This window comes from Hippopotamus amphibius, chromosome 15 (assembly GCF_030028045.1).
Source record: "Hippopotamus amphibius kiboko isolate mHipAmp2 chromosome 15, mHipAmp2.hap2, whole genome shotgun sequence".
Lineage (NCBI taxonomy): Eukaryota > Metazoa > Chordata > Mammalia > Artiodactyla > Hippopotamidae > Hippopotamus > Hippopotamus amphibius.
This window is the reverse complement of record NC_080200.1, coordinates 22926334-22940853: the sequence shown is the minus strand read 5'-3', so window position 1 is coordinate 22940853 and position 14520 is coordinate 22926334. Positions and strand designations below refer to the sequence as shown.

The following is a 14520-nucleotide window of genomic DNA, read 5'->3' as shown; positions in this document are numbered from 1 at the left end:
GATCAACAGATTTTTAATAATCAACAGTTTAATTTGTTGATGACAGCTTAGTAAATGATCCCAAAGTATGGAGGTCCATATACATTTCAAAGTAAAATAGAAATAACAGATAGAGATATAATAAGCATGTAATCTGTCTCAAGGAAATCTTACACAATCACTTAGCACAGCCTTGAACTTTGGGACAAATCAGTGTAATCTTATTCATGACCTAAGGCAGCACACTGATCCATACACTTTCTCAGAGCTCCTTTGACCTCACTGTTCCTCAGACTATAGATGAGGGGGTTCAGCACAGGGGTGAAGATAGTATAAAGTGCTGACACAACCTTGTCATGGTTAGCAGACCTGTAGGATTTGGGTCTCATGTAAGTACAAATGGTAGCTCCAAAAAAGAGTCCCACCACGGACAGATGTGATGAGCAGGTGGCAAAAGCCTTCTTGCGGGCTTCACTAGAATGCATCTGGAGAACAGTGGCAAGGATGAGACTATAGGAAATCAGGATGAGGGAAATGGGGACCAGGAGCATTAACACACAGCAGATGTACATGACATACTCGAAGACAGACGTGTCAGCACAAGCCAAACGCACCAGCGTGGGGGCCTCACAAAAGAAATGATCGATCTCATGTGTGCTGCAAAATGAGAAGTTCAGGGTAGCAGCCGCCTGCATGAGTCCATCAGCAGCGCCCAGGAACCAGGACCCCAAAATCATTCTTAGGCATAATGTCCAGCTCATGAGGACTGGGTATCTCAGTGGATGGCAAATAGCGACATAGCGGTCATAGGACATGGCTGCTAAGAGGAAGCACTCGCCGCCTCCTAAAGTGAGGAAGAAGAAGATCTGGAACCCGCAGCCAACTGTTGAGATGAACTTGCTGCCAGTCAGGTAGTCAAGAGCCATTCTGGGCACAATGGTGTAAACCAGCATCATGTCCATGAGGGAGAGTTGGCTTAGTAGGAAGTACATGGGCCTGTGGAGCCGGGGGTCCAGGAGAATCAGGAGAAGCATGAGGGCATTGCCCACTAGGGAGGTGAATGCAATTATCAGAAGCATCACAAAGAGAAACAGGTGGGCTTCTGTGTGCTTAAAGAGGCCTAGGAGAATGAAATCTGAAGTGGTATTCCAGTTTTCTATGATTTCAAACAATAATGACACTGCAAATGGAGAATAGGTGAGGGTTACGTATATAAAACATACAAAACTTAATTGAAACACACCAAAATCCAATAATTTTTCTTGACTTTGGTGAATCTTGAAAGGTATTTTTACTTTTCAAATAAGAGGATTTATATTCTTACACCTAGGAAGTAGAAGAATTGAATCTACAGATTCATGACTTAATTTGGGATTGCTAGTGCATTTACTCTAACTTTGCCAAGCTATATATTAAAAACAATAATGACCTTCTCAGAATATTTCCCCCATTGTAACCCTGTAATACTAAATGCAAACTTTCATTCACTCTAAAAGGCATTTTCTGTAGGGAGAAGTTTTGCCTGCAAAGTCATGGAAACACAACCTTTACTGGATAAAGAAGAAAAAATAAAGGTTCTTACTTCTTTGCCCAAACACAAAGATAAATTTATTTCTCCTTCAGTTTCAAGAGGATCTAAGTCTTTATAGGCATTTTCATCTCTGATCTCCTGCAGCCCAAACTGTTCGAGTTAATTGAATAAATCCAACCATAACTGCAGAAGTAAGGATGCTAATTCAGCCTCAAAGATACAGTGTGATTCAATGAAGGAGTTCATCTCTTCCACGATCATTGCCTTTACCCCCACTTTTTACATCCATCCCATACTAAACTGCCAATCAAAGAGAAAGGCATTGCAAAAGGCTAACTCAGTCCTTAATTTCACTGCTTGTGCATCATCATTTTACTGGCAGCATTCTACTAGAGTGTTTTAGCTGTTTGCTTTAAAATTAGATATCATGGAAATACATTTTCCCCTTGTCAAATGTATTTCAGATTTGCCAAAAACTTGTGATCTGTACACCCTTATATTTCTAATAATGATTCAGTCCGAATCTCTAATAACTACATAAAATTATAATTTTATAATTTTAGTTTTCAGTATCATTCTTTTGAAGGACCTCAAACCCAGCCAACTTATTTCTTTGACTTGAGGCCTTCTTATTTTCCATTATTTTCATTACCTTTATTGTTGAAGACTAAAATTTAGTCTTTAAATCTGTTTAAAATGTAACAGGTAACTTAGCAACTGTAGGGTGTTTGGCAAGATTCTTAAATTAATTTAAGTGTACTATCAATACAGTGGCAGTAAGTATTTTCATAAATGAAATCATACAGTATTTATTTTTATGCTTGTTTTTTGATGAGTTTAATTCACTTATCATCATGTCCTCAAAGTTTGTCCATGCTGTAATGTGGGTCAGAATTTCCTTCCATTTTGAGGGTGAGCAATATTCCTTTGTATGCATGTGTTACATTTTATTTATTAATTCATTTGATTTATGGACATTTGTGTTGCCTTCCACTCCAGTTGTGTATTTAAGTATCAGTTTAATGGGGTATTTTGTTAACACATGGTAATTATTTTTAATTTTGTAAAGGTAAATATATATAGCATAAAGTATTAAAATTTGACTAAATTTTTCCTTACACTATCCAAGAGAGGTTTATATATTTTTAGATAGTGATTAGAACTTACCTGAATTTTCATTTCACAAAATACATTTTCTTATTATGATTTTTCCACTTGTGTTTAAGTATTTTTTTAAGTATAAAATCATTAGCTCTTAACTTTTCAATGGATGTAAATGATCTAGCTATGCAATTTGTTTTTAGATTAAATAAATGTATACAAACAAGCAGTCATGATGAGTATAAATGACTAGTTAGCATGATAATAGTGTTTAGATTGTTTAGTGGAAAGGTCAACTAAATGTGTCAATGAAATAAAATGAGTGGTAGGTAATTATATTCCCTAAGATGCAATAGTGTTTTATTATTTGTTTAATTAAAATTCCTATCTATTGTTTCATATTATTTAAGTGAAACTACTTGTCACTATTTAGAATGTTTGCAAACCTATGCTAAGAGGATTCTGAGGGATAATTTCTAAAAAAATTGACTATGGATACAAAGTGTGGTGAAAATTTTAAATAAGGAATTAACTCATATTGCAAATAAAATATTTACAATGACATTTAATAGAAGTATAAAAGCTTACCTCTAATTAGTGTAGGAATAGGAATACTTAACACTAAAAATAAAAATTTTTCTTTTGTCATTTTGGTTTCAGAACACTAGAGATTTTCTGTCTTTTCTTCTGTCTGTATAGCCTTTCATTTAGAATGGTACTAAAATTGTGATATTTTTCTTTAAATCACAAAATGCTCATCTCTTTTGCAATACTACCAGAAGACACAAATATAACTTCTCTTCTTTTCTCATAGAGTAATCTTAGAATATTTAAAACTGCCTGTAATTTTTCTTTCTATATTTTTTAATCCTTGATGCCTTCATTTAACTTTAAAAGTATATTTTCCCCACAATACTGAGAGGATTAATCAATCTATTCTGCAAAAAATAAAATATTAACAGCCAAATCATTTATTTGATGGAATTTTCACATTATTACAAGTGTTTTAACCTGATGACTGTGTCAGCTAACATATGTTTTATTTCAGATTGTAGGATAGGTAATCAAATGTATTTTATTTGTAAAATTATATAGAAAAAATGGTATAACTATGGGCTTTCTGGAGTTCAAATTATGTAAGTAAAAAATAAATATTTAGAGATTAGTATCACTTACACAAGATAAAAATGATAAACTCCAGTAGTCTGGATCTGCATCGCCTCTGAGCTGCATCCTCCCAATGTCCCTCTTTGAGTGGAGGAAGGCTTTTCTAGTCTTGTAGCACCAAATGTGCTCATCACAGTGTCTGCAGTGGCCTATTAAGAGGTGTGGCCTATTGCCCTGTTATTCTAAAATTAATATCCTATTAATATGTCAGAGTTGCATAAGCATGACTCTTTGGGTGCTAAAGATGTTTAATTTTCAAGGATTGTAGAGGTCCCCAGAACTTCAATATACTTCCCTACATTCTTTCAGAATGCTATGATTTATTAAAATAAGAAATAATTATTTACATGGAAAAGGAAAATGTAAATAAGCCTGGAAAGAGATGCTTATTTAAAAATACATTAAGGAGTAGATTAATCTGATTCTAGAATTACTTGTTTAAACTTTAATAAGGAGGGAATTTAGGACTTCCTAGGTGGCACAGTGGATAAGAATCTGCCTGCCAATGCAGGGAACACGGGTTCTAGCCCTGCTCTGGGAGGATTCCACATGCCACAGAGCAACTAGGCCCATGAGCCACAACTATTGAGCCCATGTACCACAACTATTGAAGCCCTAGCCCGTGCTCCACAGCAAGAGAAGCCACTACAATGAGGAGCCTGCACACCATGATGAAGAGTAGCCCCCACTCGCAGCAACTAGAGAAAGCCCATGTGCAGCAGCAAAGACCAAACACAGGCAATTAAATAAATAAATAAATAAATAAATAAATAAATAAGTTTATTAAAAAATAGTTAAAAAAAGGAGGGGAGTTTAAAGATTGTGTTTAAAAGTTTACCAAGATTTGGTAAAACTCAATAATTAAATTTATAAAGTCCATGGTAGAATTCAGTTTTTTTTTTCCTTTTTGAACTTAATTTGATAAAATCACTCACTGTCTTTTATGTTTCATTTAGTCTTTACCTACATAATATAATTGCATATAACTTTACATTCATATGTTTGGGTCTGTGTAATAAAATGCATTTTAATAGCAAGGATAGTTATAGCAGATTACATTTTTTGTGCTAAGCACTTTGAAATTTGATTCTATCTGGCATAATTTTCAAAATTTTATTATTGTTTTACTTTACATTTTCAGAGTCTAGGAAAAGCATGTTTTTTGGCTTCCCTTTTACCACTCCCGTGACTTTGTCTTGTTTAATAGTAAATATAATGATCACCTTCCACAACTATAATATATATCTTTCTAATGGAATAGTTATTGGGAAAAGTTGCCTCTGTAAAAACATAAGATATTGATTGTAGCTGCTTAATCCAGGTGAGCTGTAATAATGTTATTTTATTTGTTTTAGGAAGGAAGAACATCCTACATTTTATTTATACTTCTGCCTTTGGATGTTGAATCTTGTCAAAGTGTTCAATTTTACTCTGATTTTGAATGTAATTGACCACCTGAGTGAAATCCACATTTAAAGTCAAGCTATGCAAAACCTCAGACTCATAGCTAAGTACATGTAATATAACATGGATACATAGTATATTAGTAAAATCTTCAGCCAGAGTGTAACAGTCATCTTCAATACTTTTTGTTCCTAACTTTATTTATTTATTGGCTGTGTTGAATCTTTGTTGCTGTGCATGGGCTTTCTCTGGTTGCAGCGAGCAGGGGCTACTCTTTTTTGTGGTGCAAGGGCTTCTCATCATGGTGGCCTCTCTTGTTGTGGAGTACAGGCTGTAGGCATGTGGGCTTCAGTAGTTGTGGCACGTGGACGCAATAGTTGTGATGCATGGGCTCTAGAGGGCAGGCTCAGTAATTGTGGTACACGGGCTTAGTTGCTTTGCAGCATGTGGAATCTTCCTGGCCCAGGGATCAAACTTGTGTCCCCTGCATTGGCAGGCAGGTTCTTAACCACTGTGTCACCATGGAAATCCCTCAATAAATTTTCATACTTTCTGTTCTGAATATTGCCTTGCCTTGGTCACAGATTTGTGAAAACAATGCTCTAGTAGCACACTGTTGCCACAGTCGGATGGGGGAAATAGGCACTGAGCAGTGTAGATCAAATGTTCTGTGGGTTCCCAAGGGCATCAGTATGAAGATAAGACAAGCTCTATGTCAGAGGCAAAAAATGGACATACCACCCAGAATTCCTTCAGGAAACTGAAATTACAGTGAACCTGGGTGTCAAAATTGAGAGTAATTTAAGACTACTTATACATAATTGGACATAACTTAGGGCTACCAAAGAAAGTTTGTGTCAGACCCTCATCTTCAGGAGAACAGGATGTTTTGCCCAAATCTTCCCAGAAGACATATAGAAATGGAATACTTTCGAGACTTCACAAAGATGAACTATTTTGAAAAAGCCATCTAACAGGTGCTCACACCTGGCTAGAGTGCAGAGTCAAGACATCATACATGAGCATGCAGGAAGAAAAGAAAATAAATGTTACTCAGCTGTTGCCCTCTCCACTCCTGGGATTAGGGGTGTCACACGTGATAATTCGTGGGACATAGACTCTGAGACAGAGATAGGCATATGGGAATTTATTGTGGAGTTTCCTTAGGATTAAGTCACTTGGACTAAAGGAATCAGAAATAGGCACAGTGAGATGTTGAACCTTGATACAGTTTCAGCTGACCCAGGAGGAATTCAGACATGCCCCTATCAAGTTTCCTATAGTAGGGCAAGGAGTCACCTTTGTGCCCACAGAGGAGCATTGATTGAATGTGGCCTACCCCCAGGAAGGAAACATAAAGTAGTTTTTCTCAAGTAAGAACAATGCCATGAGAGGGACTAGCTGATAATATGTGATGCTAGCACTCCTAGTAGATGGGGGAACAAATACTTCAGTCCTGAAAGGGGAAGAGGTATATGGGGGCAAAGAATAAGGTATGGAATGCTCCATAAGCCATGCTCAATAAGAAGTCTAAGTGAAGGGTGCCCTTGATTGCCATTCACAGAGGTTGGTTTTCTGTAACATAGACCAGGTGAAACAAGTGATGGGGCACACACAACATACCAAGCAAGTATGATTATTTCAATAAAAATATGGTTTCCTTCCAGTATAAAGTTACAGGGTAGTTTGGAATTTACCCACAAGGAGAGTGCTTGAATAAGGAGTTCACATCACCTTCCAACTGGCTTAGCCTTTGGTTTGGAGGTACTCTTAACATGCCTCTGATAAAAGCATCAGTCCTGATCTAGGAACCTGGAACTCTACCCAACAGACCTTAAAGTAAATGTAATAGAAAGCACCAACTTCCCATATGGGTGAGTAAGAGGGCACCCCATTTTAGCAGAGCACCCTTTAGTGTCAATTCAGACTCTGTAACTAACATCTCTCAAAAGATCTAAGGATTTTGCTGACCCTAGTGTGCCTATGCTCTGTGATATTGCCTGAATTTCATTACCCAAATTCTTATGTTTAGTACCCTAGCCCCAAATACAAAGGTATTTGGAAAAAGGCTTTTAAAGATCTCATTTAAGCTAAATTAGACCATGCAGATAAGTCCTTGATCTATAGGATTACTGTACTTATAAGAAGAGGAAGACAGACCTCACCCTCTCTCTCTCTCTTCACAGACACTGAGGAAAGGCCATGTGAGGACACAGAGATAAGGGAGTCTTCTGTAAACAAGGACAAGAGGTCTCACTGGGAACCAAGTTAGCCAGCACCTGGATCTTAGACATCCCAACATCCAGAACTCTGAGAAAATAAGTATCTGTTTTTGGATCCACCCTGTCTATGGTATTTTGTTATATAAGCCCAAGCTAAAAGATCTGCTATGGTATATGGTGACAGTTTCCTTGAGAAGAACTGGTTTATAGTTGAGCACATGAAATTATTGTTGAATTGTGAGCCCTTTCTCCAGGTGACCTGGTCTCTTTTTCATTGGATGGACTCTGGGATGTAAATTAACTCAAAACAGGAGACAAGGATATAGATTGTATTTTTCCTTTGTCATGGTGCCTGACATCAGCTTTCCACTCCCCAAGTCTTTATCATTGTTGGTTCTATAAATTAACCAATATCTCTGGTGGCTGCACATGTGTCTCACCTTCAGAGTGTCATGGTTCACGGACATTCTGTAAATTATTCACCTTGCCTCTTAAGTGGTTGTGGCATAGTCCATATAATTCTTGGATGATTTTCTTCCCACTTAGGTATGTAGCTCTGGTTAAACAGCAGAATCTTTGACCATTGATCTTGGGCAAAATAGGCAGCCATCTATGAAGTCTGCTATGATGTTTTTGCCCTTCTCCAGAGTGCATTCCATAACACTCTGGCTTCTCCATTGTCAGTTGGTCATGCATAATGAACTGCTACCAATGTATTCTCTGCTCTCTGACTTTTGATCTCTTGTTCAACAGTCAGCCATGGTGGACCAAGTGTTGTTATCTTACCTATTGTTGGTCTTTGTGATGGTTAGTTCTATGGATCAACTATGTTAACAAGTTATTTTTTATTCACATGTAATGTTAATTTTTGTGACTTTTATTGAGATATAACACTGTGTAAGTTTATGGTGTAAAATCTGATTAGCTGATACACATATATATTCCAAAATATTTACTATAATATGGTTAGTTAACTCCTCCTTCACCTTACATAAATATCATTTTCTTTCTGTTGTTATAGCAAGAACATTTAAGCACTACTCTTAAAGGGACTTTCAAGTATACAGTACAGTAATTTTAACTATAGTCACCATGCTGTATATTAGATTGAGGAAATATATTTTAATCAGCTGATCTTCAGGGCTTGTGGTTATTTGAGGATAATAACTGTGACAAACAGAAGAGCAAAGTTTGGCAAACAGAAATTAACACTGTCAACTACTCTGATTGTTACTGTGATTGTTAATATTGTTTATCCGCACACTGGCTGTGGAATTTATTTTAATTAATTTCTGGAAAATACAAATATATCATTTTTTGGACACAATATCCTTGCTTTTCCATACACTTTGTCCATCCATCTGTCATCAAGCTTTCACATTCCTTCATTAAAATTGTTTTAGGCTGAGCTGTGAGCCACAAATGCACTACTCTCTTCACTTCTTCATCAGAAGTGAATCTTCATCCTCATAGGGCTGTTTTCAGGGAAACAAAGAGGTTAAAAGTCCAATGGAACAAGATCAAGACTATAGGGAGGATGCCTTAACACCTCAAAAGGAAGTTTTTGCAGCGTGTCAACAGTGTGGTCAGAGCTGAAGCCTAAACTTTGGATTAAATGCAGAGGACTGCTATCCAAGGGCCCTGTGATCTTGCATGACTGCACATCTGCATACTTCTGCCCATGTTGCTACATATGGGAACCTAAGTTTATATACACCTGTTAATACACACATTTATTCCCTGGATCTGTCCTTTGTGAGGGCCTGAAAGCCATGACACTCACAGTGATGGCAAGCACACCTAGTGAATTGAGCTTGGTTTTTAATAGCATTCTCCAGTAAAAGGAATGAGTTTTCATTGGAGAAATGGCTGGTTTTATGATTGTGGCTTGAATTATACAGCTAAACTGAGAGTATCTTATAATTCCAGAAATTTAGTATGTGTTTTAATAATCTACTTGATTTGGGATATGTCAAAAGGACACAGGAGTCCACTAAAAGAGCTCCCAATGGCCAAGGCTAGATCCATCTGAATAAAAAATTTAAAAAAATATAGCATTGTAATATAACCCAAAGGATAAAATAAATATCCATGAGTTCATATTTAATATGCATATGATTAGGTAAGCAAATAAATGGGATGGAAGAAGGAAAATATTTTTGTGCTAAAGAATTCCAAATAATGTATGAATAATTCACCATCAATGAAAATATGTGTGACTCCTCATTCCTAAAAATTGGCCTGTGATTTAATTCCAAAGAATACAATGGAAAAGAGTGGAAGAAAGAGAAACTTCACATTGGGGAAACTGAGAGAATACCTTTTCATCCTATTCTCCAGGTCAACATAAACAATGAGAAATTGTATTGATACCATTGATGCTTCAAAATGAGAGTGATCTTACATTTAGACCTTCAATCAATTTCTTTTCTGAGTTTAGTTTTCTGTGTGGTGTTAGAGAATGTGCTAATTTCATTTTTTTACATGTAGCTGTCCCCTTTTCCTAGCACTACTTATTGAAAAGACTTTTTTCCCCATTGTATGTTTTTGCTTCCTTTGTCATAGATTAGGTGACCATAGGTGTGTGGGTTTATCTCTGGATTTTCTATTCTGTTCCAATTATATATATTTCTGTTTTTGTGCTACTACCATACTGTTTGGTTACTGTAGCTTTGCAGTATAGTCTGAAGTCAGGGAGCTTAATTCCTCCAGCTGTGTTGTGGATTTTTTGTTTATTTGTTTGTTTGTTTTCTTCTCAAGATTGTCCTGGCTATTCTGGGTCTTTTGTGTTTCCATACAAATTGTAAATTTTTTGTTCTTATTATATGAAAAATGCTACTGATAATTTGATAGGGAAATTGCATTGAATCTTTAGATCACTTTGGTTACTATAGTCATTTTGACAATATTGATTCTTCCAATCCAAGAATGTGATATATCTCTCTATCTATTTGTGTCATCTTTGATATCTTTCATCAGTATGTTATAGTTTTCTGAGTATAGGTCTTTTGTTTCTTTAGATAGGTTTATTCCTAGGTTTTTTACTCTTTTGGATGTGATTGTAAATGGGATTAATTATTAGAGACATGCAAATCAAAACTACAATGAGGTAACACCTCACAGCAGGTAGAATAGCCATCACCAAAAAAATCTACAAATCATAAATGCTGGAGAGGGTTTAGAAAAAAGGGAACCCTCCTACACTGTTGGCAGGAATGTAAGTTGATACATAGCCGCTATGGAGTACAGTTTGGAGATTTCTTAAGAAACTAAAAATAGCCCTACCATACGATCCAGCAATCCCACTCCTGGGCAATATATCAGGAGAAAACCACAATTTGAAAAGACACATGCACCCCCAATGTGCATTGCAGCACTATTTACAGTAGCTAAGACATGGAGGCAACCTAAATGTCCATCAACAGAGGAATTTATATAGAAGATTTGGTACATATATACAAAGGAAGATTACTCAGCCATAAAAAAAGAATTAAATAATGACATTTGCAGCAACGTGGATGGACTTAAGAGACTGTCATACTGAATGAAGTAAGTCAGACAAAGAAATATAAATATCATATGATATTGCTTATGTGTGGAATCTAAAGAAATGGTATAAGTGAATCTATTTACAAAACAGAAGTTTGGTCACAGATGTAGCAGACAAACTTGTGGTTACCAGGGAGGAAATGTGGGGAAGGATAAATAGGGAAATTGGGATTGACACATACACACTATCATATATAGAATAGATAACTAATGAGAAACCTACTGAATAGCACAGGGAACTCTATTCAATACTCTGTAATGATCTATGGGAGCAGGATATAAAAAACAGTGGCTATATCTATGTATAGTTGACTCACTTTGCTGTACAGCAGAAACTAACACAACATTGTAAATCAACTATACTCCAATATAAAACAGACAAAGTAAGTAAGTAAATAAATAAATAAATAAAATGAGAGTGATATTTTCCATGTGGTATATTCCCCAAGAAACACAAAGCACAGTTTCATAGTGAAAGAAACCTCAAAAAGATTCTAATAAAAGGACATACTACAAAATACCTTACCAGTACTCTTCAGCAATGTCAAGGTAATTAAAAATTAGAAGCCTTAAAAATAGCCACAGCCAAGTGGAACCTCAGGAGACACTACAACTAAAACTAAAGTATCACGGATGGGCTCTGGAGTAAAAGAAGGACATCTATTAAAACCTAACAAAATATGAATAAAGTATAGACCTTAGATAAAAATCATATATTAACATTGGTTTATCAACTGTAACAAACTTACCAACAATTATAAGATGATAATATTAGAGGAAATTGTGTGAAAGTTATATGGAAAATTGCTATAATGTTCTCTCAAATTTTCTGTTAAATTAAAACAATTGAATGAAATAAAGACTTTTTGGGAGGAAAATAATATTCATTTTGTTGTTGAGTTTTAAATTGTACATTTTGCTAACAATTCTAGGATAAAATATTTCATATCCTGAAGTGGCAAAAAGATTCTTATATAATTAAATCACTACCTAGTCTTTATCTCTATTAATGTAAATTAAGTGTGAAGAAAAACTTGAGGCAATGTTTTCAATCAATTTTTAAACCTCAAATAGTTATGGCCCTATTACTAGGATATTTGAAAATCATGCTTATTGTTATCTTTTGTTTGGTTTTCATAATTGGAGACACAATTCTTCATTCTATCTTTCCACGTAAGAATTCTATTTATCATAAAATGGGGGAAATTTACAATAACATTTATGAATGGACTCCTTGAAAAGGAAAAAAAAAAAAAAAAGTAAGTGAACAAGTTACCTTGTAGTAAACTCCTAAATCCTCAAGGAAACTTAGGAAACATACATAAACAATATTAACAATCACATTAACAATCACAGTAGTTGACAGTGTTAATTTCTGTTTTTCCAAATTTTGCCCTTCTGTTTGTCACAGTTATTATTGTCAAATAACCAAAGCCCTGAAGATTAGCTGATTAAAATATATTTCCTCAATCTGATATAAAGCATGATGACTATAGTTAAAATTACTGTATTGTGTACTTGAAAGTTGCTTTAAGAGTAGCATTTAAATGTTCTTGCTATAACAACAGAAACAAAATGATATTTATATGAGGAGAAGGAGGAGTTAACTAATGGTATTATAGTAAATATTTTGGAATACATATGTATATCAGCTAATCACATTTTACACCATAAACTTATACAATGTTATATCTCAATAAAAGTGGCAAAAATTAACATTATATGTGAATAAAAAATAACTTGTTAATAAAAGTGGTAAAAATTAACATTACATGTGAATAAAAAAATAACTTGTTACCATAGTTGGTCCATAAAACTGACCATCACAAAGACCAACAATAGGTAAGATAACAATGCTTAGTCCACCATGGCTGACTGTTGCATAAGAGATCAAATGTCAGAGAGCAGAGAATACATTGGTAGCAGTTCATTATGTATGACCAGCTGACCACGGAGAGGCCAGGGTGTTATGGAATGCACTCTGGAGAAGGACAAAAACATTATAGAAAACTTCATAGATGGCTACCCATTTTGTCCAAGATCAACAGTCAAAGATACTGCTGTTTAACCAGAACTATATACATAATTGGGAAGAAAATCATCCAGGAATTGTACAGACTATGCCACAACCACTTCAGAGGCAAGGTGAATAATTTACAGAATGTCTATGAACCATGACACTCTGAAGTTGAGACACACGTGCACCCACCAGACATATTGGTTAATTTATAGAACCAACAATGATAAAGACTTGGGGAGTGAAAAACTGATGTCAGGCACCATGAGAAAGGAAAAAATACAGGGGCTTCCTAGGTGGTGCAGTGGTTAAGAATCCGCCTGCCAGTGCAGGGGACATGGGTTTGATCCCTGCTCCAGGAAGATCCCACATGCTGCGGAGCAACTAAGCCGGTGTGCCACAACAATTGAGCCTGCGCTTTAGAGCCCATGAGCCACAACTATTGAGCCTACATGCTGCAACTACTAAAGCCCACATGCCTAGAGCCCGAGCTCCACAGCAAGAGAAGCCACGGCAACGAGGAGCCTGTGCACTGCAGCGAAGAGTAGCCCCCACTCACCACAACTGAAAAGAAAGCCTGCTCACAGCAAAGAAAGACCCAACACAGACAATAAAATAATTAATTAATTAATTAATTTTAAAAAATGAAAGGGAAAAATACAACCTATGTCTTTGTCTTCTGTTTTGAGTTAATTTACAGTCCCAGAGTCCATCCAATGAAAAAGAGACCAGGTCACCTGGAGAAAGGGCTCACAATTCAACAATAATTTCATGTGCTCAACTATAAACCAGTTCTTCTCAAGGAAACTGTCACCATATACCATAGCAGATCTTTTAGCTTGGGCTTATATAACAAAATACCATAGACAGGGTGGATCCAAAAACAGATACTTATTTTCTCAGAGTTCTGGATGTTGGGATGTCTAAGATCCAGGTGCTGGCTAACTTGGTTCCCAGTGAGACCTCTTGTCCTTGTTTACAGAAGACTCCCTTATCTCTGTGTCCTCACATGGCCTTTCCTCAGTGTCTGTGAAGAGAGAGAGAGAGGGTGAGGTCTGTCTTCCTCTTCTTATAAGTACAGTAATCCTATAGATCAAGGACTTATCTGCATGGTCTAATTTAGCTTAAATGAGATCTTTAAAAGCCTTTTTCCAAATACCTTTGTATTTGGGGCTAGGGTACTAAACATAAGAATTTGGGTAATGAAATTCAGGCAATATCACAGAGCATAGGCACACTAGGGTCAGCAAAATCCTTAGATCTTTTGAGAGATGTTAGTTACAGAGTCTGAATTGACACTAAAGGGTGCTCTGCTAAAATGGGGTGCCCTCTTACTCACCCATATGGGAAGTTGGTGCTTTCTATTACATTTACTTTAAGGTCTGTTGGGTAGAGTTCCAGGTTCCTAGATCAGGACTGATGCTTTTATCAGAGGCATGTTAAGAGTACCTCCAAACCAAAGGCTAAGCCAGTTGGAAGGTGATGTGAACTCCTTATTCAAGCACTCCCCTTGTGGGTAAATTCCAAACTACCCTGTAACTTTATACTGG

At 36.1% G+C, this 14520-nt stretch overlaps 1 protein-coding gene across 1 annotated transcript; it reads right to left on the bottom strand.

Annotated features, from left to right (window-relative positions):
• Nucleotides 1–200: 200 nt before the first annotated feature.
• On the bottom strand, nt 201–1771 carry LOC130836369 (olfactory receptor 2T8-like). Its single transcript, XM_057708409.1, has 2 exons — nt 1689–1771; nt 201–1206 (listed from the first exon to the last, which is right to left on the bottom strand). The coding sequence occupies exons 1-2, from the start codon at nt 1769–1771 to the stop codon at nt 201–203; spliced, it is 1089 nt and encodes a 362-aa protein (XP_057564392.1).
• Nucleotides 1772–14520: the final 12749 nt, after the last annotated feature.

Bases quoted from the DNA above. Each gene is read 5' to 3' on its own strand.
- LOC130836369 (XM_057708409.1), bottom strand. From the start codon at position 1,771: ATGATCGTGGAAGAGATGAACTCCTTCATTGAATCACACTGTATCTTT. The intron at 1,207-1,688 runs GTTGGATTTATT...GTTTCAATTAAG, and splicing joins TCCTTACTTCTGCAGTTATG to TTTTGTATGTTTTATATACG.